The sequence below is a fragment of the Osmerus eperlanus genome, chromosome 16 (genome assembly GCF_963692335.1).
Source record: "Osmerus eperlanus chromosome 16, fOsmEpe2.1, whole genome shotgun sequence".
NCBI classification, from domain to species: domain Eukaryota; kingdom Metazoa; phylum Chordata; class Actinopteri; order Osmeriformes; family Osmeridae; genus Osmerus; species Osmerus eperlanus.
Window position 1 is genome coordinate 1443495 of NC_085033.1, and position 24711 is coordinate 1468205.

Consider the following 24711-nt stretch of genomic DNA (forward strand, 5'->3'; position numbering starts at 1 on the left):
ACAAACAAACAAGCACACAAAAAACACACACACACACACACACACACACATAGACCGTTGATAGTGGTTGCAGTGGGGCAGCTGTGCCAGGTTCTTTAAAGGGAGCGTGGACCAGGGGGTGTGTAACTGGTGTCCCTGGTGGGCAGAATCCAGGTCATCTTTTGAAGTGACTGCTAATCCCTTTAATGCAAACTACATGCCCCACTTGCTGCGCTCTGTTAAAAACACGGCCTTGGACTCTCTCAACTGGCATGGACTAACACACACCTGTCACACATTCAACAGCACGCATGCACAGACACACACAGACACACACAGACATACACAGACACACACAAACCCACAAGCACAGCTGTCTGTAAATAAGCAGCCATAAAACGGCCCCAGTTCCTAAAAAAACAGGTTGGGGCAGGCTATGTGACACAAAGGTGAGTTTACCTAGGCAGTCACTTTCAGTGTTATTGGTGTAGCAAAACCTCTGGCAGGGCTGACATCTACTAGCCCCCCCCCCTCTCTCTCTTCACTCCCCCCCCCCCCCCCCCACCCCCCCGGACCTGGACCCCAACGCCTTGCACCCTTCACCCTTTCAAGTGCCTCCACATAAACCTTTTAAACACCTCCGCGGCTTTCCTTTCAGTCGGGGCGATTACTTTCCGACAGGTGGGGTAATAAGCTATTTGACGGAGGGGGGGGGGGGGGGGGGCAGGAGCTTGACCCCTGTAAGGGTTAGTAGAGGATCGCTCAGGCAGTCTTCCTCTCCCTCTCTCCCCGTCCTCTCTCTCTCTCTCTCTCTCTCTCTCTCTCCCCCTCCACTGAAATAAAGCTCCTTTAAGTGAGTCTGGAGGAGGCTCCCTACGGTACTAACACCCCCCCCCCTCGCCCCTCCCTCCGCCGTCCCTCCACTCCCTCCCTCCTCACCACCGCCCCCAGCCCCCCACTCCCGGTGAAGACATCCGTGGCGTTGCCGGGGAGGGACAGGAGCACGGCAACCTCCTTAATGAATGCGGCCCATTACCCGTCAGCCGGGCTCCTCGGAGGCTCCCAGAAGCCCCTGCAGTACGTGACTTCAAATGGCAGGATATTGACACGGAGCGAGCAAGGCGGCTGAGAGGGAATGTGTGTGTGTGTGTGAGAGTATCTCTTTCTCTCTGTGCGCTTGCATGTGTGCATTTGTGTGTCCACACAGAAGAGTTGGCGCGACGCGCGCGCGCGCGTGTGTGTGCATGTCTGTGTGGACCCCAAAGGAACGTAGCTCCTTGGATATAATGTAGGGCTCGTAGCAGCTATTAGAGGGGAAAATAAACCCTCTGGGGAATGTCCACCCCCCTTTCCCAAACTCCCCAACCCCCCCAGCATATCCCAGCTCTGGCTGACACACACTGCATTCTACCTTTTCCCTTAAACATGCCAAGAGTTTTCTCACTGAGGGCTTTTTCTCAAGGACGGTGTTAAACGACTTCAGTGGCACCAGCAGCCATGCAGGCTGCAGGGAAATAGAAGAAAAGGAGGGGGGGCTAAAAGAGAAAATGATACCTTTACCTCTGTGGATATTGAACTCTGCAGAGTGGATATGCACTGTTCTGAAGAGGAGGGATATGGGGGGAGAGAGAGAGAGAGAGAGAGATAAAAGAAAACCTCAGAACTCAACTTTCTGCTCTTCTCACATTCCTCCACATTTGTTTCTGCCAACTAATGTCTACCAATACTGATGCAGTGAAGTAGTCAGACTAAGCTATTCTATCAACTAAAAACTGTCCGAAGAAACCATTTCAGGTTATTTCAAACTACAACAGCAGACACCATTCCATCTAATTAAGTAAGTATCCAGAATACAGTATGGGCAGCAACACTTTACAATTAAGTTAATTGCACTCCATAATAAATACATTTCTCCATTGTCCTTGTTCACTAATGACACAGCAAATCGTTTTTTGGTTCTGATCTGTATAATGTTCTAACCTGTAGTCTTTTCTCTTCTCACCCTCCTCCTCTTCTCCTCTTACCACCCTCCCTCCCTCCTCTTCTCCTTCTGCCCTTCCACCCTCCTCCTCCTCTTCTACTCCTGCCCTCCCTCCCTCTTCCTCCTGCCCTCCCTCCTCCCCCTGCATTTCCACCCAGCTCCTTCCTGTCCCCCCTCTACTGTCCCTCTACTGACCACAGCGTGCCACTGCAGTGTCAAGGCTGCGGCTGAGGCCAGGTAAACCACCTCCAGTCAGTCCTCATCTAAATTAAATTGGGCTCTGATCAATAACATTGCGCAGCCCCGCCTCTCCTTGGTCAAGGCTGCATCTCCCCTCCCGCCACCCCCCCCCCCCCCCATCCTACTCCTCCTCCCCAGGCTGACTCCCCACCACGTTAACCCCTCCGCACACTTTCATCTGATTACATCATCCTGCTGCAACCTCCTCGGGGTGGGGGGGTGGTGGGGTAGGCGGGGGTGGGGTGGGGTGGGGGTGGAGGAGGGAGGGAGGGAGGGAGCCAGCCTGGCAGGGGTCCTGTGTGTGCCCATGCAAACAGGTGCAACATGTCAGAGGAATTTAACACCACCTGAAAGGAGGAGAGGACGATAGAGATGCGGGGAGGCGGGGAGGTGGGGAAAGAGAGAAAGGTGTGAGAGAGAGAGAGAGAGCTTGAGACACAGAGAGGGAGAGAGAGAGGGAGAGAGATAGAGACAGAGAGAGGCAGATGCACACAGAGACAGAGACAGAGAGAGGGAGATACAGAGAGAGAGAGAGAGAGAGAGAGACAGTGAGACATAGAGAAGAAGAAGAAGAAAGAGACAGAAAGATTGAAATGGAGAGGATGATAGAGATAGAGAAAGAAAGATACAGAGATGGTGAGAGGACGATAGAAACAGAGAGACATGAAGAGAGAGAGGGAAATAGGGGCCGAGAGACATGAAGACAGAGAGAGAGAGAGAGAGAGAGAGAGAGAGAGAGAGAGAGAGAGAGAGAGAGAGAGAGAGAGAGATAGGGGCCGAGAGAGGGAGGAAAAATGCAAGGCAGGCCAGGGAGCTGATTTATGAACTAATCATTCCTCACGTCGTCTCCCATTGCTCTGGCCCTCCGTCGATAGTGCCCGGTCTCCAGTGAAGCAACCGAGGTGTGGCTGTTACATCAGCTCTGCGGAGGAAACCCAAACGAACCCGTGGCCATTCCAAGCCCACTCTCATCTCCTCCCCAGGTAAAACACCATTTCTGGCCTACAACATGGCCGGCATGACAAACGACACAATAGCCTCGAGCACTCTCACAACTGTTGATAGGGAATTACGCTGAGGTATATACGAGAGCAGCCTACGCAAGAAACATTAGGGCATGTTAGAGCATTATTATCTGACTCTGTCCTGCAAAAATACCCCAGAAGAAGTTTCTTTGAGTGATGAGCTGATCCAGTGAGCAATGTTAATGAGTGTCTCAAGGGATGTCTGGAATCACACCAAGGAGAATGAGAGGTCATACAAGGCTAGGGGGTAGGAACGGTGGAGCACTTACACCAGGGAAAGTAACACATTCTGGTTATTAAAACATGTACGGTAAGCTCCGATTGAATGGAAAACCGTTCTGTATATTCCACTACTGGCCGCACTGTAAAACTGCAGTAAAACATATTTTTCTCCCAAACTAAGTAACTCAAATTGGATTCCGCACCTGAGTTATAAGCAGCAAGAGAGCTTCACCTAAATCATGCATTTGTCTGTCGATGGGACATTATCCTCCTGGACCCTCGAGAATCGCAAAATCTATAACTACTGTACTTCATCCCACAATTTAGACTGAGCCAAGACATCCACCATTTTGTTGTTGTCATGCAGCCAAGCATATTGAGTTCTGGCCAGGCCCCCATGCATGTGAAAGCCCAGTGTTCCAGCGGGCTGTCTGAGGGATGACAACATCTGGAGCAACAGGAACTAGCACAGCATCAGTCAGGAGTTTCAGTAGGAACGAGGACCACAAAGAAGGTGTCTTCAGATTACTGGTACGATTTGAGCACTGGGTCATCTAGTTCGAGGGGTTCCGACCCCATGAAATCCTCACTAGATGGATATTGTGTTCGTTTTGGTTTGGTTTGATCTCTCGACTGGACGGACCGTCTGTTTGCTGTGTGGGCAAAGTGTGCTCCTTGGACGCTGTCACAGATCCGTAACGGTGTCCTTGAGTCAGGCCCATGAAGTCCCACGAGACCATCCCCTTTCTCTCTCTGTCTCCTTCCCTCTGCCCCCTTTCTGTGTGTGATCCCCACTGCTGACCAGTCCGCTAGGGGTGTAATCCCTTCCTGCTTTGGCCTGGGGCCAGGCTCATGGCTGGTCAGTTTAGCCCACGAAGAACACAATCAAAAAAAAAAAAAAAAAAGAAGAAAAAAAATAAATAAAAAAATAGCAGCTGGCATACTCCACAGTCAACACTTATCAGGCCACAGGGACGTTTGACCCCGGCCACTGTTTTGCCACAACTGGTACCGTCTCCTTGGTAACCAAGCGTCTTGTTTGAGGCGAGGTGTCTTGGGAGCAGTGGACATACAGTGCTGTGCAGCTAAGAGGCCGGGTCTTTCAGAACACTTTCTTCCTACATATATGTGTTTGTTTTCATCCCATAGCTGTGTCGCAGATAAGGGTATCAGCGCGACTAGACGTCTTAACTACCCAAACAAGCAGGAAATAATTCGGAGGTGTAACCAGCGAAGACAAACGGCCCTTTTTGAGGCCAAGTGCTTTGTTGCTCCAAATGATACTCATTACCTTGTCTTGTGAGACAAGTGAGTGGTACTAGAAATACACGATGCAGTGATCCCGCTGTTTGACTGAGGTAGCAAAACAACTGCACAACTGCTGTGTTATTATGGGGCCTCATTAAGTAAGGGGAGAGAGGCAGATATGGGAGAGAGAGAATGAGGTAGGAAGAGCGAGAGAGACTGAAGAGAGATACAAACCGAATTGTAAGGTGATGCCAACACAGATGCCTTTCTGACTAAAATGAAGACTATGACTAAAGAACCCAATTAAGGGCTTTCTTAGGGGAGCCATCTTGGGAGGGGGGATGGGTCTTCCTGGGACGCCAGCCCTGGGCTACATCCTCTAATTAGACTCCGAGAGGGAGGGAGGAGGGGGGTGGGGGGCTGTGCCTGTCACTGGGAGGAAGATGGGGGCCACGGGGCTCCACATGTCAGTCCCCGAAACAAAACACAATTACTCTCACATTTAAGCACTTCAGTCACATGATGCCATGTACAGTGGAGCAATGGCACCCCCCCCCCCCCCACCAACCCCACCGCAACACGCACACTCCACACACACAAAGATGTACACACACCAGCAGTTGCTAAACATTTTCTAGGACAGAATCGGCACTTCTCATTTGTATAAACCAGATAATGTAGCCTTACTAGAGGAGCTGAAAGAGGACAAGAGTGGGTCCTTCTGCTGAGGGGCAGAATCTGAACGTTAGCATTTTTGCTAGTCATAATTGGCATTTTTTCAATCACTGCATTGTGTCTAATCACTGCACATTGTGGTATTTTTGATTTGTGAGGCATTACATTTGAATGTTGCTTATTCTTAGCAGCAGTCTATAGCAGTTTCTATTCATAATCTAAATTGAAAATCAAGAAACTCTTGAGCAATTTGACTGGATTAAACCTGCTCTGCGTTCATCATGTGACACTTAGGATTGTCCTGATCTCGAAGTTAGAAAAAGTCAAGTAAAAAAAGTACAACACAAATACATATGTGAATCTATCTTCTGATGGATTCCAGCAGTGTTCTCTCTTTCTCCTTTGTTTGGCTTTAACTTTCCCCAACGGTGCAGCAGAGGAAGAAGAAAAAATAACGCCTCAAAGGCTTCTGGGACTTTTATGTCACGTCTCCCTCCAGACAGTGTGTTTGCATGCGCACATCAGACCCTGAGAGAGAGAGAAACAAAAGAAATACAGTACACAAACACACGTGCATGCACACACGCGCAGAACACACACGCTGCCACACACTCCGAGAGCAAGCCTTCTCAGGATCATTAGGTCTGTCGCACTGCTTGACTGTGTTTCACCTGCAGATGTGGAACACAGTCACCTCATTGTGTTGTTCTTGATCTGCGAATGTTCATGTCGCCCTTTAGAGCACACACAGTTGCGGTGTTTGATCAGAACGTTCATACATCATTATAAGTCATCTTAAATATTAATGATGGAGCATCAAACAAACTGTTGTTTGTACACTATAAATTCTGTCACTCCGATTTTTTAAATCGTTGACAGGACAGCGAGCATCCTGGATGATGATGTAAGAATCAGCAGTTTATGAAGAGAAAACCGACATTCAGATGCCCGCGAGGCTTGTTGTACTTGGCAGATCAAGACATTCAGAGAGAAAGAGAGTTGTGTTTCAAAGCCACTGTGGGCCAAACAAATGCAGATTTGTACAACACGTTTGTGACACAAACAATAACACTTTTGAGAAATGGGGTACATAAGGTTAGGGGCATGTTCCAGATTTCATTTTTTAAATGAAGAAAGTTATATCTGTCTCGCATCACAGGAAATGTGTTTCCTTTGGTGAATTTCTAAATAATGAAATTCCAAAATACAGTTAGGTCCATAAATATTTGGACATTGACACAATTTATCATTTTGGCTCTGTATACCACCACAATGGATTTGAAATGAAACAATCAAAATGTGCTTTAAGTGCAGACTTTCAGCTTTAATTTCAGGGCATATACATCCAAATCAGGTGAACGGTGTAGGAATTACAACACATTTTATATGTGGACCCCCCCTTTTTAAGGGACCAAAAATAATTGGACAAACTAACATAATCATAAATCTAATTGTCACTTTTAATACTTGGTTGCAAATCCTTTGCAGTCAATGACAGCCTGAAGTCTGGAACCCATAGACATCACCAGACGCTGGGTTTCGTCCCTAGTGATGCTCTGCCAGGCCTCCACTGCAACTGTCTTCAGTTCCTGCTTATTCTTGGGGCATTTTCCCTTCAGTTTTGTCTTTAGCAAGTGAAATGCATGCTCAATTGGATTTAGGTCAGGTGATTGACTTGGCCATTGCAGAACATTCCACTTCTTTGCCTTAAAAAACTCTTTGGCTGCTTTCGCAGTATGCTTCGGGTCATTGTCCATCTGCACTGTGAAGCGCCGTCCTATGAGTTCTGAAGAATTTGGCTGAATCTGAGCAGATAATATTGCCAGAAACACTTCAGAATTCATCCTACTGCTTTTGTCAGCATAAATGTCGATAAATACAAGGGAACCAGTTCCATTGGCAGCCATACATGCCCACGCCATAACACTACCTCCACCATGCTTCACTGATGAGGTGGTATGCTTTGGATCATGAGCAGTTCCTTCCCTTCTCCATACTCTTCTCTTCCCATCATTCTGGTACAAGTTGATCTTGGTCTCATCTGTCCATAGGATGTTGTTCCAGAACTGTACAGGGTCTTTTAGATGTTTTTTGGCAAACTCTAATCTGGTCTTCCTGTTTTTGAGACTCACCAATGGTTTACATCTTGTGGTGAACCCTCTGTATTTACTCTGGTGAAGTCTTCTCTTAATTTTTGACTTTGACACAGATACGCCTACCTCCTGGAGAGTGTTCTTGATCTGGCCAACTGTTGTGAAGGGGTTTTTCTTCTGTCATCCACCACAGTTGTTTTCCGTGGTCTTCCGGGTCTTTTGGTGTTGCTGAGCTCACCAGTGCGTTCTTTCTTTTTAAGAATGTACCAAACAGTTGATTTGGCCACACCTAATATTTTTGCTATCTCTCTGATAGGTTTGTTTTGATTTTTCAGCCTAACGATGGCTTGCTTCACTGATGGTGACAGCTCTTTGGACTTCATATTGAGAGTTGACAGCAACAGATTCCAAACACAAATACCATACTTGAAATTAACTCTAGACCTTTTATCTGCTCCTTGTCAATGAAATAACGAACTCCCATGAGGGAATAACATACACCTGGCCATGGAACAGCTGAGCAGCCAATTGTCCAATTACTTTTGGTCCCTTAAAAAGGGGGGGGCCACATATAAAATGTATTGTAATTCCTACACCGTTCACCTGATTTGGATGTAAATACCCTGAAATTAAAGCTGAAAGTCTGCACTTAAAGCACATCTTGATTGTTTCATTTCAAATCCATTGTGGTGGTATACAGAGCCAAAATGATGAAAATTGTGTCAATGTCCAAATATTTATGGACCTAACTGTATATATCTTCTTCTTTCCCAATGTGAGTATGACAGAGGTGTGCCTGTTTACACTGACCCTGTGCCACATCACCACTGATAAATAGTCTTCATTCAAATCTGGGAGTGGGTCACAGTTTGGCAGAATGGTCATGATGGGGAAGAGGACAGCCTCATTTGTGTGTAGGGAAGTAGAACATGATACAGACATGTTTCTGTCACATCCAGCTCTCATTAAGGCTGGCAGCCTTCGGACGCTCTTTGAAGGAATCCTTTTAAAAGACGCTCCAATTAAGGTGCATGTCCTGCGGGCGTGTGAGCAGTAGAAGTATTCAGTCATTCTCCTTCTTCCTCTCTCCTTTCTTTTTCCCTTCCTCCCTTCTTTCCCGAACGCAACTGGAGGACTCTGACAGGACTTACTCAAATCCCTTACAATCGAGTACCCGCACCTCCGCGGAATCATAATGAGAGCGGTGGAGGGAAACAAAGGGTTAAGTTGAAAAGGAAGGGGAGGAATCTCAATCCTGAGAATTTCGCCTTTGCTCGTTGTGTAACTTCAGTCTCGTTGTCTGGTCTTATGAGGAATTGGGATCATCTGGAGTCCTCCAATCACACCCAGGCGGAATATCGCTAGCGGGACGATGATTAGCTGGACTCGTCCGCTTTATAAATGAACGGCACTCATAGAAATGTCAGCTTTAAGCTGTGGCTAATACAGGGCCGCTATCAGTTAATGAATCGGGCTAATTAATCCAGCAAAGCTGCATTGTCAATGTCTCAGTCCCTTTACGCAATGAGAAGAGCCACAGGCGCTCAAACTCAAACGAAGGGGAGGGGGGGGGAAGGAGCCAAAGTTGATGTTTTTGTGAGTTTCATACCTCCGCAGAGAATCTGAAGATGTCAGTTTGAAGCTGGAAGAGAGGAGGACTAGGGAGAGGCTGTCTGTGGGATAAAGGATGCATGTATCATATTTAAGATGGGGGGGGAGAGCACAGAAATGAGTTGTTTTGGGAGGTAGGTGGTGGGTTAGGGTCAAAAAAGAGCCCTTGTTATCACAAACACCATACAGTTGGTCCTCGCCATCAGCTTCTCATGAAATATCTACACCCTACTCTATCTTTTAATGGGAGATGGGGGATCTCTGGAGAGATAGACAGGAATGGTGGTCTATGAGTCTCACAAGGAGTGAGAAAAAGAGAAAGGGGATGGGTACGAACAGATAGAATAGTATAGAGAGAAATAAAGAGAGAGACTGGAGAAAGACAGAGAGAGAGAGAGAGAGAGAGTCTCCTCTGGACTCAGGATTCTGGGGCAGACAGGCCCAGGAGTCAGTCAATCTGGCCGGTCCAAGGGGGGTGTCCGGGCGGGGGGTCCTAGGAGGGCTGATTAGACGGATGCTCTCCCATCATCCATCTCGACAGGCCGGCGAAAATTGGCTCGCCCCCTCGCAGGGTACGAGTTCACGCGGAGGGGTGGGGTGGAGGTTGCGGGGATGGGGGGCGGTAGGTAGGGGGGGGGGGTGGAATCGGGATGGGAGGGGTGTTGGAAGAAATACCTGTCACAGTCTTTGGTCTGTTCCAGGCATCTCAGAGTCAAATTAATAAAAGATCCCTTTTTCCCTTCTTCTTGTCTCCCTGTGCCTGCCGTGGCAGCCCTCTCTGTGCCTGCCGTGGCAGCCCTCCCCTCAGCCGAGCTCTGGCTCCCAGCTTGCGCCGCCCCTTTGACCTCTTTGGCTGCAGAGAGAGATGAGCGCGGCCCAGGTAGGCAGCCAGTGGGCCAGAATGACAGGGAGGGAAGGAGGGGGAGGAGGGGGAAGCTTGCTGCTCGGCCCATGGCTGGAAGACAGCTCCACTTCACACAGACTGACAAACCCCAGCTTGGTGTCGGAGGGAAAGACGTTTCTGACGTGTGATCCATTCCAAAACAAGTACAGTAAACAAAACTATTTGGAGCCACTGCACAAACCTGCACTGTATGCATCATGCAATATAGAAACAAGTTGGTATGAACAATAAAAATGTACTTTACTGTATCAAACGATAAGAAAATCGTTCTTTTGACAAGGTTAATTCAGCAGTCTGGGTCAAAACTGTAAGAGTTACATGATGATTTTTGTGTTTATCACCTCACTGCACTGATTGAGTGTGATAAAGCTGTGTTTTTATGTTTCACAGAGAAAGAAAGATAGAGAAAGAAAGAAAAAGAGAGGAAAAGACAAAGAGAGAGAGAGCGGGTGTAAGCATGTGTGCACACGCGCGTGTTTGCATGAACTCACTAGGGGGTTGCCTTTCGAGTGTTGCACACAGGTTGGGTATAATCACTGTCTTATCCCCCAACGACGACACATTTCTCCTCTCACAACACCCTGTTTCACAACAAAGTACCACAGGTCTTTCATGTTTGCTCTTGCTTTTTTCCCAAAGAGTGTAGAACAATATAAGCATGCATGAAACAACCCCTCCAGGAGGTGGAGATCACTTCATCCCCAAAAATGTCAGACTCTCAAAAAGTATGAAAACATCCCCAGGTTATTTGAGATTGTTTACAGGTACCTGTAACAACCCAGCTTCACACAAAACATTCCCGCCAACGAGAGTTCAACATGGGAGAACCACAGTGCAATAGCAACTGTTGGAAAGGGAAGGAGAACTTGATAGCTAGCTAGCTCGTACAAAGTTGAGGAAGAAACACAAGACTGGCTAATAGCCTTCCTGGACCGCTAGGTACATTAGAAGTTGTTTTATTCATGGTTGCAGACTCTGACGGCTGATGGATAATGATTGTGTTCACCTTCCTCTTGGCAGACAACAGACTGTGTGTTTACTGAATCTCAATTCAAATCACTGCCTGATCAATGGTGGGCTAATGCCCAGGACCCCCTTAGCCTGGCTAGATGCTAATTCTTAGCGCCTCAAAAATCCAGATGTCCTGCAACACGTGCTGACCACCAAGTGTTTCACATGCTGCATTGACTCATGAATGCTAATAATGAACGTAGCTGGCAGTGAGTCTGTAGGTGAGCGAGGTATATTCATCAGATTATTATATCCTTACCCGAACATTTCAGTCACACAAGGTAATAAAATAAGGGCTTGGATATGAGACAAGTGCCTTGTACTGGGTAGAAAAATTCCCCGAAGAGATGAGTGCAGCTTGAATACAAACAGACGCATTGAACTATAATATAATGTTGACTGTTCTCAAGTTCTCAGAGGGAAAGAGGGTAGGAAAAGATTGCTCGAAAAAGGATTATCCCTATAACATTGAGAGTTCAACAGTCCAAATGCTGACTTTGTTGAAGGGCAGAAGGATTGTCCCAACAGACTAAGATCATATTTAGCCACGAGGCTTCCTGTGTGATTGTGAACAGAGATTAATTCGTATTGATTCAACAATGTTTTGCCTTCATACAGTACGTATGTAATCACCCCCCCCCCCCCAAAAGAAGCGTCCTCTAATCCGCTAATTCCAGATATTTTAGCGCTTCACTGGACTAATAAGCAAATCAAATCATATCTGTTGATCGCAAATTAGTTTTGTAACAAACAGAAATCATTTCTTCTGAGTCTCTAACCCCAACTGAAGGGACTGGGGATGTAGTCAGAGCGTGGCAAATATGGTGCCCGTGGTGCTGTGTGTATGAGCTTGTGTGAGTCTGTGTTTTTTGTGAGTGTGTTAAACAAAGCAAATGGGTACAGTTGAAGTTGGAAATTCACTAAATACACTTAGCTTAAGTCATTAATACAACTAATTTTAAACATTCCACAGAATTCACGTTTTGGTGGTTAGTGCCAAGAAGTTTATATACATGAAAGTTGGCTGTAGTCAACTGGAGGTGTACCCATGAATGTATTTTAAGGCTACTTTCAAACTCATCATAGGAAATCATAGGAAAATCCAAATAAATAAGCCAAGACCTCAGATAAAGTATTGTGGACCTCCACAAGTCTGGTTCATCACTGGGAGGGAATTTCCACATGCCTGAAACTACCACGTTCATCAGAACAAACAATAGTACACAAGTATAAACACGCTGGGACCACACACTTGTTCTTTCCCTCAGGATGGAGACACATTAAAGCTTGGTCTCAAATGAATCTCCCAAATGGACATTGACTCCAAGCATACTTCCAACGTCTTAAGGACAACAAAGTCAAGTTATTAAGAGTAGAATTCACAAAGCCTCAATCGAATATAAACATTGTGGGCAGAACTGGAAAAACTTGTGCTAGCAAGGAGGCCTACAAGCCTCATTCAGTTACACCAGTTCTGTCAGGAGGAATGGGCAAAAATGTCAGCAACTTCTTGAGAGAAGCTTGTGGATAGCACAAGCAAAAGTTTTGTGCTACCAAAAACATTTGACTAAAGTTAAACAATTTAAAGGCAATGCTACTAAATGCTAACTATGTGTATGCAAACGTCTGACCCACTGGGAATGTGCTGAAATAAATAAAAGCTAAAATAAATAATTATTTTGAAATTGATTCTGATATTTCACATTCTTAAAGTAAAGTAGTGAGACTAACTGACCTAAGACTGGAAATGTTTACAAGGACTAAATGTCTGTCCTTGTGAAAAACTGAGTTTAAATGTATTTGTCTGACATGTATGCGAACTTGCGACTTCAACTGTATGTGTACACGTTTGTATGTGTTCAATGAGGCAAATGTGTGTGTGTGGATTGAGGTGCACGTGAGGACGTGTTTGTGTTGGATGGTGGCCGTGCTCCTCAAATGTTGACGCCTCGCTTGAAGCTCTCACCTGTAGTTCTGTCTGGAAGAAGAACTTCTGAGGACACTGGGAGCAGTCGTAGATCTTATCTTCCTGGCCGTGCGCTGAGAAGATGTGCTGCTGGAGCTTACTGGCCTGAACGAACACTGCAGAGAGAGAGACAGGCCGACACAGGGAGAGAGAAAAAAAGAGAAAGGCAGAAGGAAAAAGAGGAGACAGTCATGGTTAATAATGTATTTTGAAAAAAAAGCTTCTCCAGAGATTTCCGAGGTACAATATCAAACATTCAATCTATATCGAGTCCATCAAACATCTACAATAGGGTCTGCTCGAGGTACAGTAGAACAATTTCTGCTGTGATGTGTGAATTTAAGCTTTACATGAGCATAGTCCATGCATAGTCTGCAGGGAAAATGCCGACATTTCAGTCATCTTAATGCTTCTACCGACACTGTAAAACTGGGATGAGTTAACGCAGAGAAGAATGACAGCTTTGATTTCAGCCATGGAAGCGGTTGTTTGAACAGAGTGGTCATAGGAGCCTCGCTGGAGCCAATGACTGTATAATGTTGTGGGAATAATGATGTTCTTTATTTAGAACTACTGTGGGGACAACAAGCCAGAAAATAAACAACCCGAAAAAAATTGGCATGGCTTCAAGTGCAAAACATGGCCTCCATTAGTCTACATCGCTAATTATATTGACAATATAAATATTCATGTGCTTGCACTATTTATTTATGCAGACTCAGACTACAGTCTCTATGATAGAAACACACAACTCGTTGTTGCTTAAAACATATAAACCTTACGTTTGTGCTTTAATTAAGCCATAGTCCACACTGGTGGAGTAGTGAGAAGTGTGTGTGGAAGAAGGGTTTGTGTGGGTGTGTGTGTGTGTGTTTTGAGAGAGAGAGAGAGAGGACGAGAGAGACTGCAAGGCTGTGTGTGTTTGTGCTGTGTGTGTCTCTCCTTCTGCTGTCTCAGAGGACCACTTCAAACATGCCGTTTGTTATCCCAGACCCCTGTGCTTTAAGGACGGCTGTCTGGTCTCTTGAGGTCTGGATGCTCTGGAAAAAGTTAGTATGTGGGGGCTTCATTTGAATTTCTTACGGCTTAAAATAACTTTTCTTCTAATGCAATGCACCGGTGGGGTGTGGGTAGGGAATTGAGAGACCACAGCCCTTAAAGGTGAGTTGTCTGCTGGGGAGAGAGAGAGCACTTTGGGGTCGTGTCAGCCTGGTGCCCCCGAGGGAAGCTCGGCAACATCAACATGTCCCAATTTGAGTACACCTGGGAGAGGCTATATTAATTATTGAGCTGTATATGCCTGAGGCTGGCTTAGTGACGGCAGACAGATGCCTGCCACACTTCTGACCTCAGCAATGAAAAGTTTGGACCTACAGCACCGTCCCCTCCACACTGACACCTCCTGACTACCAATGTGCCGTTTGACAGCTGTTTGTGGAATGGCTGCCCCCGTGTTAACCAGAAAATCAACCGCCTCTCGCTAATGAACAAACAACAAGGCAATGGCCCACTTCTGAAATGAGCGATCGTCGCGCCACAGGGACAGATGGAGAGGAGATGGAGACTGCTAGAGAAAGAAGCCTTTCGCAAAAACAACACGCTCGTACCACGGTTATAACATACAGAGGCTGCTCTGGGTTACAACTGCTTTGTGCTTTCTCAAACATTGGCAGCTTACTTTTTGTTGATAAAATACTTTATTCGAGTTCAAGGGAGAGAAAAAAGAAAAGAAAAAAGAAATAGTCTAGCAGACAATAGCCACTCTTTTATAGCTGTGTTTCGTCTGCATAAATAAACGGGTCAAACCAACTACAGGAGGTTTTCGTTATGTCTTTGGCTTGGAAGCGTAAGAAAAAGCCAATACAGCAAAAATAAAAATGGATTGGAGACTGGGGGGCCTTTAAATCAGGAATCAACCACACACACCTCTGAGGTGTCAGCCCAGCCTTTGTTCCACACAAATCAATGTGTTTATACGTTCTGTGACCCCAACACCAACAAGACATTGTTGTGACAGCTCACTGCAGCTACGACATCAACTCATAACTCCACATTTAATTCAGCCGCCTGCATACTAAGTGGACGATGAAGGTTAAAAGCCTTGCGGGCAAAGTGCCAGGACCCTACGTTTCCCCAACAACATAAACGACATGCCTCTGGAATGTTACACACATCAATATTGAGTTGGACTGAGGTCATTCAAGCTCTTGGAGGACAAGAACAGGGGTAGTGATCATGTTAAACAGAGTGGGATCATGATAAACAAAGAGGATTTCATTTGACCCCAGGATTCTTGGAGTTTCAATCTTTTCCGTCTTTGTCTTCCTTAGCTCATTGATCAAATCGTATCTGGAGATTTGATAAACTACATTCAGAAATGCTACGGGCTATGGTTCTAGTATACTGAGGAGCATAGCCGGAGATAGCAGCTTAAGTAAACCATGCCTTAGCGATACCCACTGGAAGGTTGTGTAACATCCAGTCTATCCCAGAGCGTTAAAATGAGGACATACTGAAAGTGAGAGAAGAAACAATCTGAAAACACATTGAGACAGAGTCAGGGACTGGCCCCTGTGGCCCTCCCTGCCGAGAGTAGGGAGGGAGAGGGGGAGAGAAAAGGAGAAAGAGAGAGGAGCACAACTTTATTGGGGGGGTTTCTGGCTGCAAGAGTGGAGCAAGCCAGAGCAGAGTGTTGAGCCTACTGGGGCTGGGTAGGAGGGGGGCTGGGGTGGGTCTGAGGGGCCAAGGTCTCCTCGCTGTGGGGGATATTAAGCCCTCTGATTAGATCTCAGGGGCCGCCCATGGCAGGCGTCTCCTTTACTATGGGCCCCCAGCTCATCTTTATTTTGGCAGGGTGGTGCTCTCTGCAGGCAGCGCTGCACCAATACTAAGCTGTTTGTGAGGGAAAATAAGTTGATCCTTGTTTTTCTCTCTCTCCCTCTTCTTTTCACGTATTTATTCATCGGTTTTATCCGCTGTCTTTTGGAAGTTGTGGCAGACGCCTGGAAAGCAATGAGACTGAAGTTTTAGTCTGTGCTGTTTGTTTTTACAGTAATTACCAAGGACTCGGAATTGGTGTTGTGGTTTACTTCTGTTTAAGTCAATCCTGAACTAAAATCGCTCTGGAATGTACTAGGATTCAACTGAGAAACGTTCTAATTATTGGCTTTGTCATACTGTTACTTTGTGTCAAATCCAGTGTCCTGGAGTTTTGAGACTTTCAGTTGCATGCTGTGACATAAACACAATCCCACACACCAAAACACACAGACACATATGCACACACACACATCCATGCTTTTGTGCGGGAAGACTTGCCTCCTGTTTTGTTTAGTCTTAACCACATATTCCCAATCACAATTTCCACACCAGCCCTCACGGCTTCTCCTAGGGGTACAGGCAGACACTTCTAGCTGCAGGCTCCCCCACTTCTGAAACCTGTCAAATGTTCCCTGGGAGAGCCAGCCTCCCTCTCATCATCCTGGGGGCTTATGGTCCTCCACTTCTCCATTCCCATTTACCCTTCCCGTGCTCTCTCCCTTCCCCCCCCCTCTCTCTCTCTCTCTCTCTCTCTATTCTCCTTCTCCATCCTTTCATCTCACATGCACAACTTGCCTATTCGCAGCTTCATTCAGCTTCAGTCAGCTTCCGTCAAGTTTTTTCCTCCTCTCATTTCCCCTTTCCTCTTTTCCCTTCCTTTTATCCCCTGCATCCGTTCTGTGGTTTGTTCTCTTACCTCCATTTTAAAGTTATGGTGGAGTAGCAGAGTTGAAAACACACAATCTTAAAACTGAATCACCTCGATCCAGATGATGGACTAGCCAGGTGCAGTTGAAATATCGCCATGCACCGAGGCTCGTGTGTAGAGCTCAAAGACTTTAATATTCAAGTGAACTCACATAGCCTCGCCAACACCACCCACTTTGATCAAAGTTGCACTTTCAAGTTGTAACTCATTATGCCTGATGTGGGGATTCCCGTTCATTTGGCCACCAGTGCTCAAGCTGTCCCAATAAAACACAACATGGTTCATCAAATCTGCACTCCAGCACACAGAGATGAGATGTTGTCGTGTCATTATCATTCTGCTGAGATTCACACAGCACGTCATCACCATGCCCGGCCTTTGCTGACCAAATGAATAATTCAGAAAAGATCTGCACATGTACAATACACGTTCCTGGATGTTCCAGGAGCATATTGAGGCTTCTGTCACGGCCGTGTGTCAGTCAAAAGCTTGTGCAATGTTTTGGAGGACAGTGAGGCCTTAGAGACAGCCCTCCTCCCATCTCCACCTTGCAGGCGTGTGCAGCCTCACGGTGCCTGTCCCCTTCTCCCCCAGAAGAGGGAGGCCTTCAGCCTCTCATCGGAGGCCTCACTGCCTTCCTCCACATCCCATCCTCCCCCCCCTTCAGCCCCCGCCTCCGCCAGCCCCCGCCTAGCGTGTGTCTGCTCTGCGACCGCCGTCCAGAGGGGGTTGTCTCTCTCCCTCTTTCCCTGCATCGTTCTCCCTCTCTCTCTCTCTCCCTCTCTCTCTCTCTTCCTCTCTTTCTAGCGCAGTGATCGATACGGACACGCGGGGAGAGGGGCGGGAGGGAGGCTGGCGGGGGGAAGGGTGGGAGACCTGTCTGTCAAAGCTGGCGGTGGAAAATGAAGGCTCAGATGAAGGAGGCATGCTCTGTTTATTAAAACACCCAAACCCCAGTGGCAGGAAGGGGGAGGGAGCAGAGGGAGGGAGGGAGGGCGAAGGAGGGGGAGGAGGTGGGGAGGGGGAAATATCAATAAGCTTCTGGTAAAAGAGAGATAAGGCCAAAACAGCAATGAGAGGAGAGACGGGGGAGAGAGGGAGGGGAGAGGAGGTGGGGAGGAGGAGGAAAGGGAAGAGACGAATGAGCGGTGAGGTGGAGGAGGAAGAGAGAGAGAGAGACGGAGAGAGATACGACGAGAAAAGCGGACGCGTGAAAGGGAGGAGATCCGAGCGAATCGCCGCGCACCGCGTTAATTGTGGGGAGGAAAAAAAAGTTGTGAAAAGCAAGAAAAAGGTGTCGGATCAAAGAGAACGAAAGCACGCGGAACGCAAAAAAGGAAAGCGCCAAATGAGCTGCCGAGCGAAAAGAGAGAGAGAAAAGAGCGAAAGAGCTGAGGAGGGGAGAAACGAGCAAAGAGCTGAAGTTAACGACTTTGCAGATTTCATTATAGAGATAGTTAACCCTGTTGACACTGAAGGAGGGCGTTATCCTCTCAGGAGGAGTCCGCTCCGTCCACCTCCATGCTCGGAGACAGATGAGATCATTACAGCTATCAGCGCCACCACCATCCACAATTAGCACATCTCTTTCCCTCCCCCTCCCTTCCTCCCTCCCTCCCTCCCTCCCTCCCACCTTCTCTCTATCGCTTTAAAACTCTCCCCTGTCCGCTTCTACATGTTCTTCATTCTATGTCTCTGTCTTTCCCCAACCGCTCTCTTGCATTCCCTCTCTCACTTGATCTCTTCCCTCCTCCCCTCATCTCTCTCTCTCTCTCTCTCTCTCTCTCTCTCTCTCTCTCTCTCTCTCTCTCTCTCTCTCTCTCTATCTCATTGTGACACTTTTTCAGGGTTGATAGAGAGGCCATGACTTGATGAAAAGCCAAGCACAGCACACTGCTCTCTACCTTGGCCGACCCGCTCACCTGACCTTTCCCGACTCATTTAGAAACCGTTTGCCATTTTAGACCCCCCAAAAGAAGAGGCGTCGCGACGTACGGCTCGCATTGTTGTTCGCAAAGAATGCAAAGGCCTCAGCGGACGTACACGTGCGGACTCACCCACAGACAGCACACACACACACAGTCAGACACACACCCACAGACAGCACACACACGCACAGTCAGACACACACCCACAGACAGCACACACACACACAGTCAGACACACACCCACAGACAGCACACACACACACAGTCAGACACACTCACCCACAGACAGCGCACACGCACACAGTCAGACACACACACACAGTCAGACACAGTCAGACACACTCACCAGTGAAGCAGACGGGACACTTGAAAGTGCCGCCCATCCCCTCGAAGCTGTGCTCGATCAGGTGGCATTGGAGTTTGGCGGGCGAGTCGAACGACTGACTGCAGAGCTTGCATTCGTGGTTGAGTCCCTCCTCTGTGGAGCAAGACACAACAAAGACACAACAAAAACACAACAACACACAGATGAGAGAGGAGTCGTCTGATCCACACACAGCCCCCCAAAAGTCTCCATCGTTTCTATACTCCTTCTCATTAAATTCAGTTCCAATTTGAGTCAAGGGCTCCTGCCTGTGACTTTTATAGCATGTACAAGAAATAATATAATGTGTGATCTAGTCCCATCAGGCATAAATTGGACAATCAGTGGGGGTCCTAATTGCACAGGCGGGGTCGTGCACTCGGAACATGGCAAGGAACATGGTTCTTTTTGATTGGCTGATGCTCAAATTAATTTCTTCCGGCTCTGTCTGAGAAAAGGAATGAATGCAGATTTAAAGAGCCAAGACGAGGGAAAATAAGAAAAAAAGATAAAAAAGAATGTGGCTGTATAATATAAGATTCAGATATTTTCTGTCAAAATGACAAGAAAACAATACAAACAATCCAAGCCATCCAATAAACAACCACTAGATTGGCATATCAAAGCATTCACTGCTCAAACTCGGTTCCACCTGCTCCGTCGCCCCTTCATTATCACCATGGCAACTCAAAACGGCTCTCTCAAAGTGCGAGTCTTGACAACACACAATGCGGGTTGTTGTAGATAATGACTCATTTAAAAAAATAACACCCGTGATTTTGTGTTTTTAATGTTAGAAGAGGTGAAACATTGCCTGAGGCGATCGCGGAACAAGCGAGCAGCCTGAACGAGCATCAGAAGATGCAGCACGTCTCTTTGGGCATCAGATGTCCTCAGTCGAGGCTGCAGGAAGCCGGGGTAGATGGAACCCGGACAGCCCGACCGGACACTCATTTGCCGCACAGCGATACGCCGACTCAGTTTGCCCCGGAGCTGCCCATCTCCGTCGATAAAGAGTGTCCGCGTGGCTGCCATGGGAGGAGGGGCCGACGCTCTATCAAATGCTCTATCTAAATCCCGGGAAGCCAGGCACCAGGCCAGCCAGAGGGGGTGGGCTGCTCTCAAGGGACTCGTCTAGGGGCCTGTCCCACAGTCTCCACAGCCCACTGCCCACAACATGGGCCCACAGTGCCAGACGCGCAAACACACCATCCACCTAACCAGCTGTGGCCACCCCCCCCCTGGAGGATCCACAGTGGGGGTGGGGGAGGCCGAATGGGCCTTGGGCAGATCTGGCAACCCATCATGCTTCAACAACAATACACCAATAGACTCAGATGTACATGGCCCTGTTTAAAATCCCAGCTCTCTTTCCCTGCCTTTGACTTTCCAATTTGTACTTTAATGGTAAATTGTTCAACTAGCGCACCGAGCGCTCATCAAACAGTGTACGCAGCCTCACCAGTCCTAAAGCATTTGGCTTTATGACAAATGGGCACTTTCTGAAATCCAATCATGTCAAGCACGCAACACAATGCTGATTGTTTTAATACAAGGTTACAAAACCTGCTTACGTTTCCAAATCAAGTCCAGCACCACTTTGGAAAAAAAAGGTGAGGTATCAGGGATGTATTTGTTTTGGACTGAGTTGAAGTGACAACTGCAGTCCGATGACCTCTGCTGCTCCGGTAAGATACGAAAACAGACGGGAAGAGAAGAGAAACATGTCCTGCTGTTGACTGTGTTTGTTGACCATATGGCCACATGCTTTTTTACCACCCATCTCTTATGGCAGAAACATCTGGCACCATATGAGGACATACTGCAAACTCAGATGAAGAGCAAAAAAAAAAGCTTCAGCTTTAGTAGTGCACACAGTATGGAGAGATGTGAATTGAAGGCCGTAGAAACGAGAGTACACAGTGATAATAAAGTATGCCCCGTTTTGAAAGACGAGTGCCGCTCGTGTGTGTGCAAGGGGGGGGGGGGGGGGGGGGTTGTACAAGCCGTTCAAAGAAAGAGAAACAGACCCAGAGAGTGTGCCTGTGTGTGAGCACATGCGCACGAGTCGTCGGTGTGGACGCGAGGGCCAGTTTGTGTGTTGTTCTCTTTAATCGCCATTCAGCCACCTGATCTGTGTGAGGGGGAGGAGGGGTGGGGAGAGGGGAGGAGGTGGGAAGTGACGGGGGAGGGGGGGGGGCTGCTGAGGTCAGGCCTGCTGCAGGGTTCACGGATCCATTCCTGGACCCATATGTGAAGCCCCCGTTTGACCCTGGAGCACACTCCGGTCCCCTCGGAGACCGGCTCCGCTTCATTATGCAGATAACTCTGCACCTGCCTGTCTGACCTTGGGTGTGGCCGTGCATGTGCGTGTGTGTGTCAGTGTGTGTGCGAGAAAGAGATGGTGTTTGTGGAAAAAACGAGGGAGAGAGAGGTGGGGAGATGGACAGATAAATGTGTACCTCCACTGAGTCTGAGAATAGGAGATACTGTACAGGAATGTGTGTTATAAGGAAACAGTGTGTTTGTGTGTGTGTGTGTGTGCATGCCTGCGTGACTATGTGCAAAGGTCTCTTCTGCAATGACCGCTCCTGTAATGTAACTTGTACAGAGGGCTGGTTTGTGTTCAGCTAGAGAGCAGAGCTCAGATCACACTGGCAGCCTATTCCTAGTACGAGTCAGGGGAGGAATCCAGTCAGGTCGCCCCAATAGCTCCCTCATTGGGGTGAGGTCACTTCCTGTCGCTCCCCTAGCCTCCCCCCTGGGCTGCCCAATCAGCACGGGCCATGCAGGAGCCCCCACCCCTCTATGCTCAGAGCAGACTCTGGATATAGTTACAGGGCCACTGGGGATAGTAAGCTCTCTCTCTCTCTCTTTCCCTCACTCTCTCTCTCTCTCTCTCTCTCTCTCTCTCTCTCTCTCTCTCTCTCTCTCTCTCTCTCTCTCTCTCTCTCTCTCACTCTCTCTCTCTCTCTCGCGCTCTTTCCCTCCCACTCTTTCTTTTTTCCACCCTCTTGAGTGTTCTCTGCTGCCACCACCCTGTCCCCTTGCACTCCTGAGAAAATCCTTTAGATGAGAGCTGCTCCTGTTCCTGCTCCCTCTAAGCGTCCCTGACACCAGCAAAGTAAGCCCATCTGCATATCCACTGGGTCTGGCGGTCCTCTGCCTCATGGTTTATGTATCATACAGCTCCTTAAAACACAGTCGGCTAATATCTCTCCCAGTGAAGGAAAAGGAGTGAGAGAGTGTGAGAGAGAGAGAGAGAGAGAGAGAGAGAGAGAGAGAGAGGTAAAAGTATTCTGAAAAGGATGGTCTTTATTTTCACCGCACTGTTTACTCTCTGTAAAGGCTGAAGTTCATCTGCTGTTGTAGGTGATTTGGGACACGAGAGTCTGGCTGCCTGGTTCTGATAGTTTGGTTGACTGTTTATGTAATAAATTGTACATTTTCAGATGAGTTTGTGTACTGTTAGGTGAGGTGTGTATACAACATGTACTGTGTACTCTAAACAGTATATGTCATGTACACTGTATACTGTCTGTGTACAAAGTTCAACTACAAAGTCTTAAATAGTAGAACTGGGAAAAAACTGCTAATTTAACTGTCATTGGGTTGAGCATTCTCAAATATTTGACAGAAATTAAGTATGGACACAGGGCATAGCTTAATTAAAATCTACCCCGCAGCCAGTCCCCCCCCCAGCGCCCCCCTCCATCCTTCCATCTCACCACTGTACCCCCCACCCTATTTAAACAATTCTGCAAAGAAGTGACTGTGGTCAGGTGGGAATTCAGGATCACTTTTAGCATTTGGCGCAGGAACAGAAAAATCTGATACTTAGATTTACGCCTCTCTCTGGGGCACGGTGAACATTTCTGTAAAGCTGGCTCTTAAAGGGACTCACCCTGGCCTGCTTCTCCAGAGCAGCAACTCAAACAAATCAAATTACAGGGAGAGAAACAAAAGACTTCAACAGCCACATTGGAGACCAAAGGGCATTTTTACCTCAAGTGAGCTTCATGAATAAACTAGTAGCATAGTAAATAAACAATATATACATCAAACTTGCTTCAGAGCAGCCCAGACAACACAAAAGTGGAGGAGACTCGACATGTCCACTAAAATCTGAGGTCATTTCAAGGTTGAGTTCATTTTCAAACCACCGTCAACAGAGGTACAGAGGAAAAGATATTCGGTCATAAAAAAATCCAGGTTAAAGAAGTTTCTGGGGGACTTGGCCACTGGCAGAACTCTCCTCGATTCTACCATCTGTCGAACACTGCCTGAGATTGCACTTGTGACAATAAACCAGAGATAAAAACCAAGGGTTTTCTGCGACATCCTGTTCTCTACGTACACAGAGTGATATGGGATTGAAGATGCCGACAGAGTCGACAGCTTCGGGCCTGTAAACAGTAGGTGGGTTCTCTTCTCTCTCCTCTCTACGGGGACTATCCATTAACAGATAATGGGGGGAAAATCAGAGTGATTAAGGCCCAGGGAATTATGGGTGAATACAAATTGACTCCACCTCCATGTGTGCATTCTCTGGAGATGGAAACACTGTTTGTGAGGAACCAACCTCATTTCAGAGATACTGCAAGGCCCATTAGGACGTGTTTGAGGAGGCTGGGTGCGAGAGGGGGATGAGGTAGGTGGGAGTGCATAGGGACAGACTCCCCCTGGACCTCAGCTGATTGGAGAGTTCGAGCCTGGGAGGGAACATTAGTAATATCTATTTCCTGTCTTCTCAGTTGGAAAATGTATAATGAAAGAAATAATAATGAAAAAATAAACGAAAAACCTAGGTGAAGTGATTTTGTTTAATGTTATAGACAGTATGTAGATAGCACACTGCACAATGTGACCGGTGTTACACTATCTTTGATATAAGACAATAAAACAAAGTATAGAGGTTGTACGTACAGGGAAGGGAGCCCATGTTCAACTAGCAACAATAGGAGAGCTAGAGTAGAGTAAGCTATATACGTCCCATGTTCCATCCAAGAGAGAGTGAGCCGTGGATGAGGGTGTTGAGTGTGTCAGGTGGATGAGGGTGTTGAGTGTGTCAGGTGGATGAGGGTGTTGAGTGTGTCAGGTGGATGAGGGTGTTGAGTGTGTCATGTGGATGAGGGTGTTGAGTGTGTCAGGTGGATGAGGGTGTTGAGTGTGTCAGGTGGATGAGGGTGTTGAGTGTGTCAGGTGGATGAGGGTGTTGAGTGTGTCAGGTGGATGAGGGTGTTGAGTGTGTCAGGTGGATGAGGGTGTTGAGTGTGTTAGGTGGATGAGGGTGTTGAGTGTGTCAGGTGGATGAGGGTGTTGAGTGTGTCAGGTGGATGAGGGTGTTGAGTGTGTCATGTCAATGGTGGAACTCAGGAGGTTCTGGGATTGGAACTCTATGGGAGAGTGGAGTCTGTGGTGCCTGGTGGTGAAGGTGACCAGCCTGTGGTGCCTGGTGGTGAAGGTGACCAGCCTGTGGTGCCTGGTGGTGAAGGTGACCAGCCTGTGATGCCTGGTGGTGAAGGTGACCAGCCTGTGATGCCTGGTGGTGAAGGTGACCAGCCTGTGATGCCTGGTGGTGAAGGTGACCAGCCTGTGATGCCTGGTGGTGAAGGTGACCAGCCTGTGATGCCTGGTGGTGAAGGTGACCAGCCTGTGATGCCTGGTGGTGAAGGTGACCAGCCAGTGGTGCCTGGTGGTGAAGGTGACCGTCCAT

The 24711-nt window shown here is 47.6% G+C and overlaps 1 protein-coding gene across 5 annotated transcripts in view; it reads right to left on the reverse strand.

The window, feature by feature from the left end:
* LOC134036885 (zinc finger protein 521) overlaps positions 1-24711 on the reverse strand; it is a 103712-nt gene that overhangs the window by 2211 nt on the left and 76790 nt on the right. For all 5 annotated transcript variants that reach the window (XM_062482045.1, XM_062482044.1, XM_062482042.1 and 2 more), the window contains exons 6-7: positions 18978-19109; positions 12956-13071 (exon numbers count right to left, since the gene is read on the reverse strand). In XM_062482045.1, coding sequence (XP_062338029.1) covers positions 12956-13071; positions 18978-19109 — 248 coding nt within the window. The remainder of the gene's footprint in view (positions 1-12955; positions 13072-18977; positions 19110-24711) is intronic.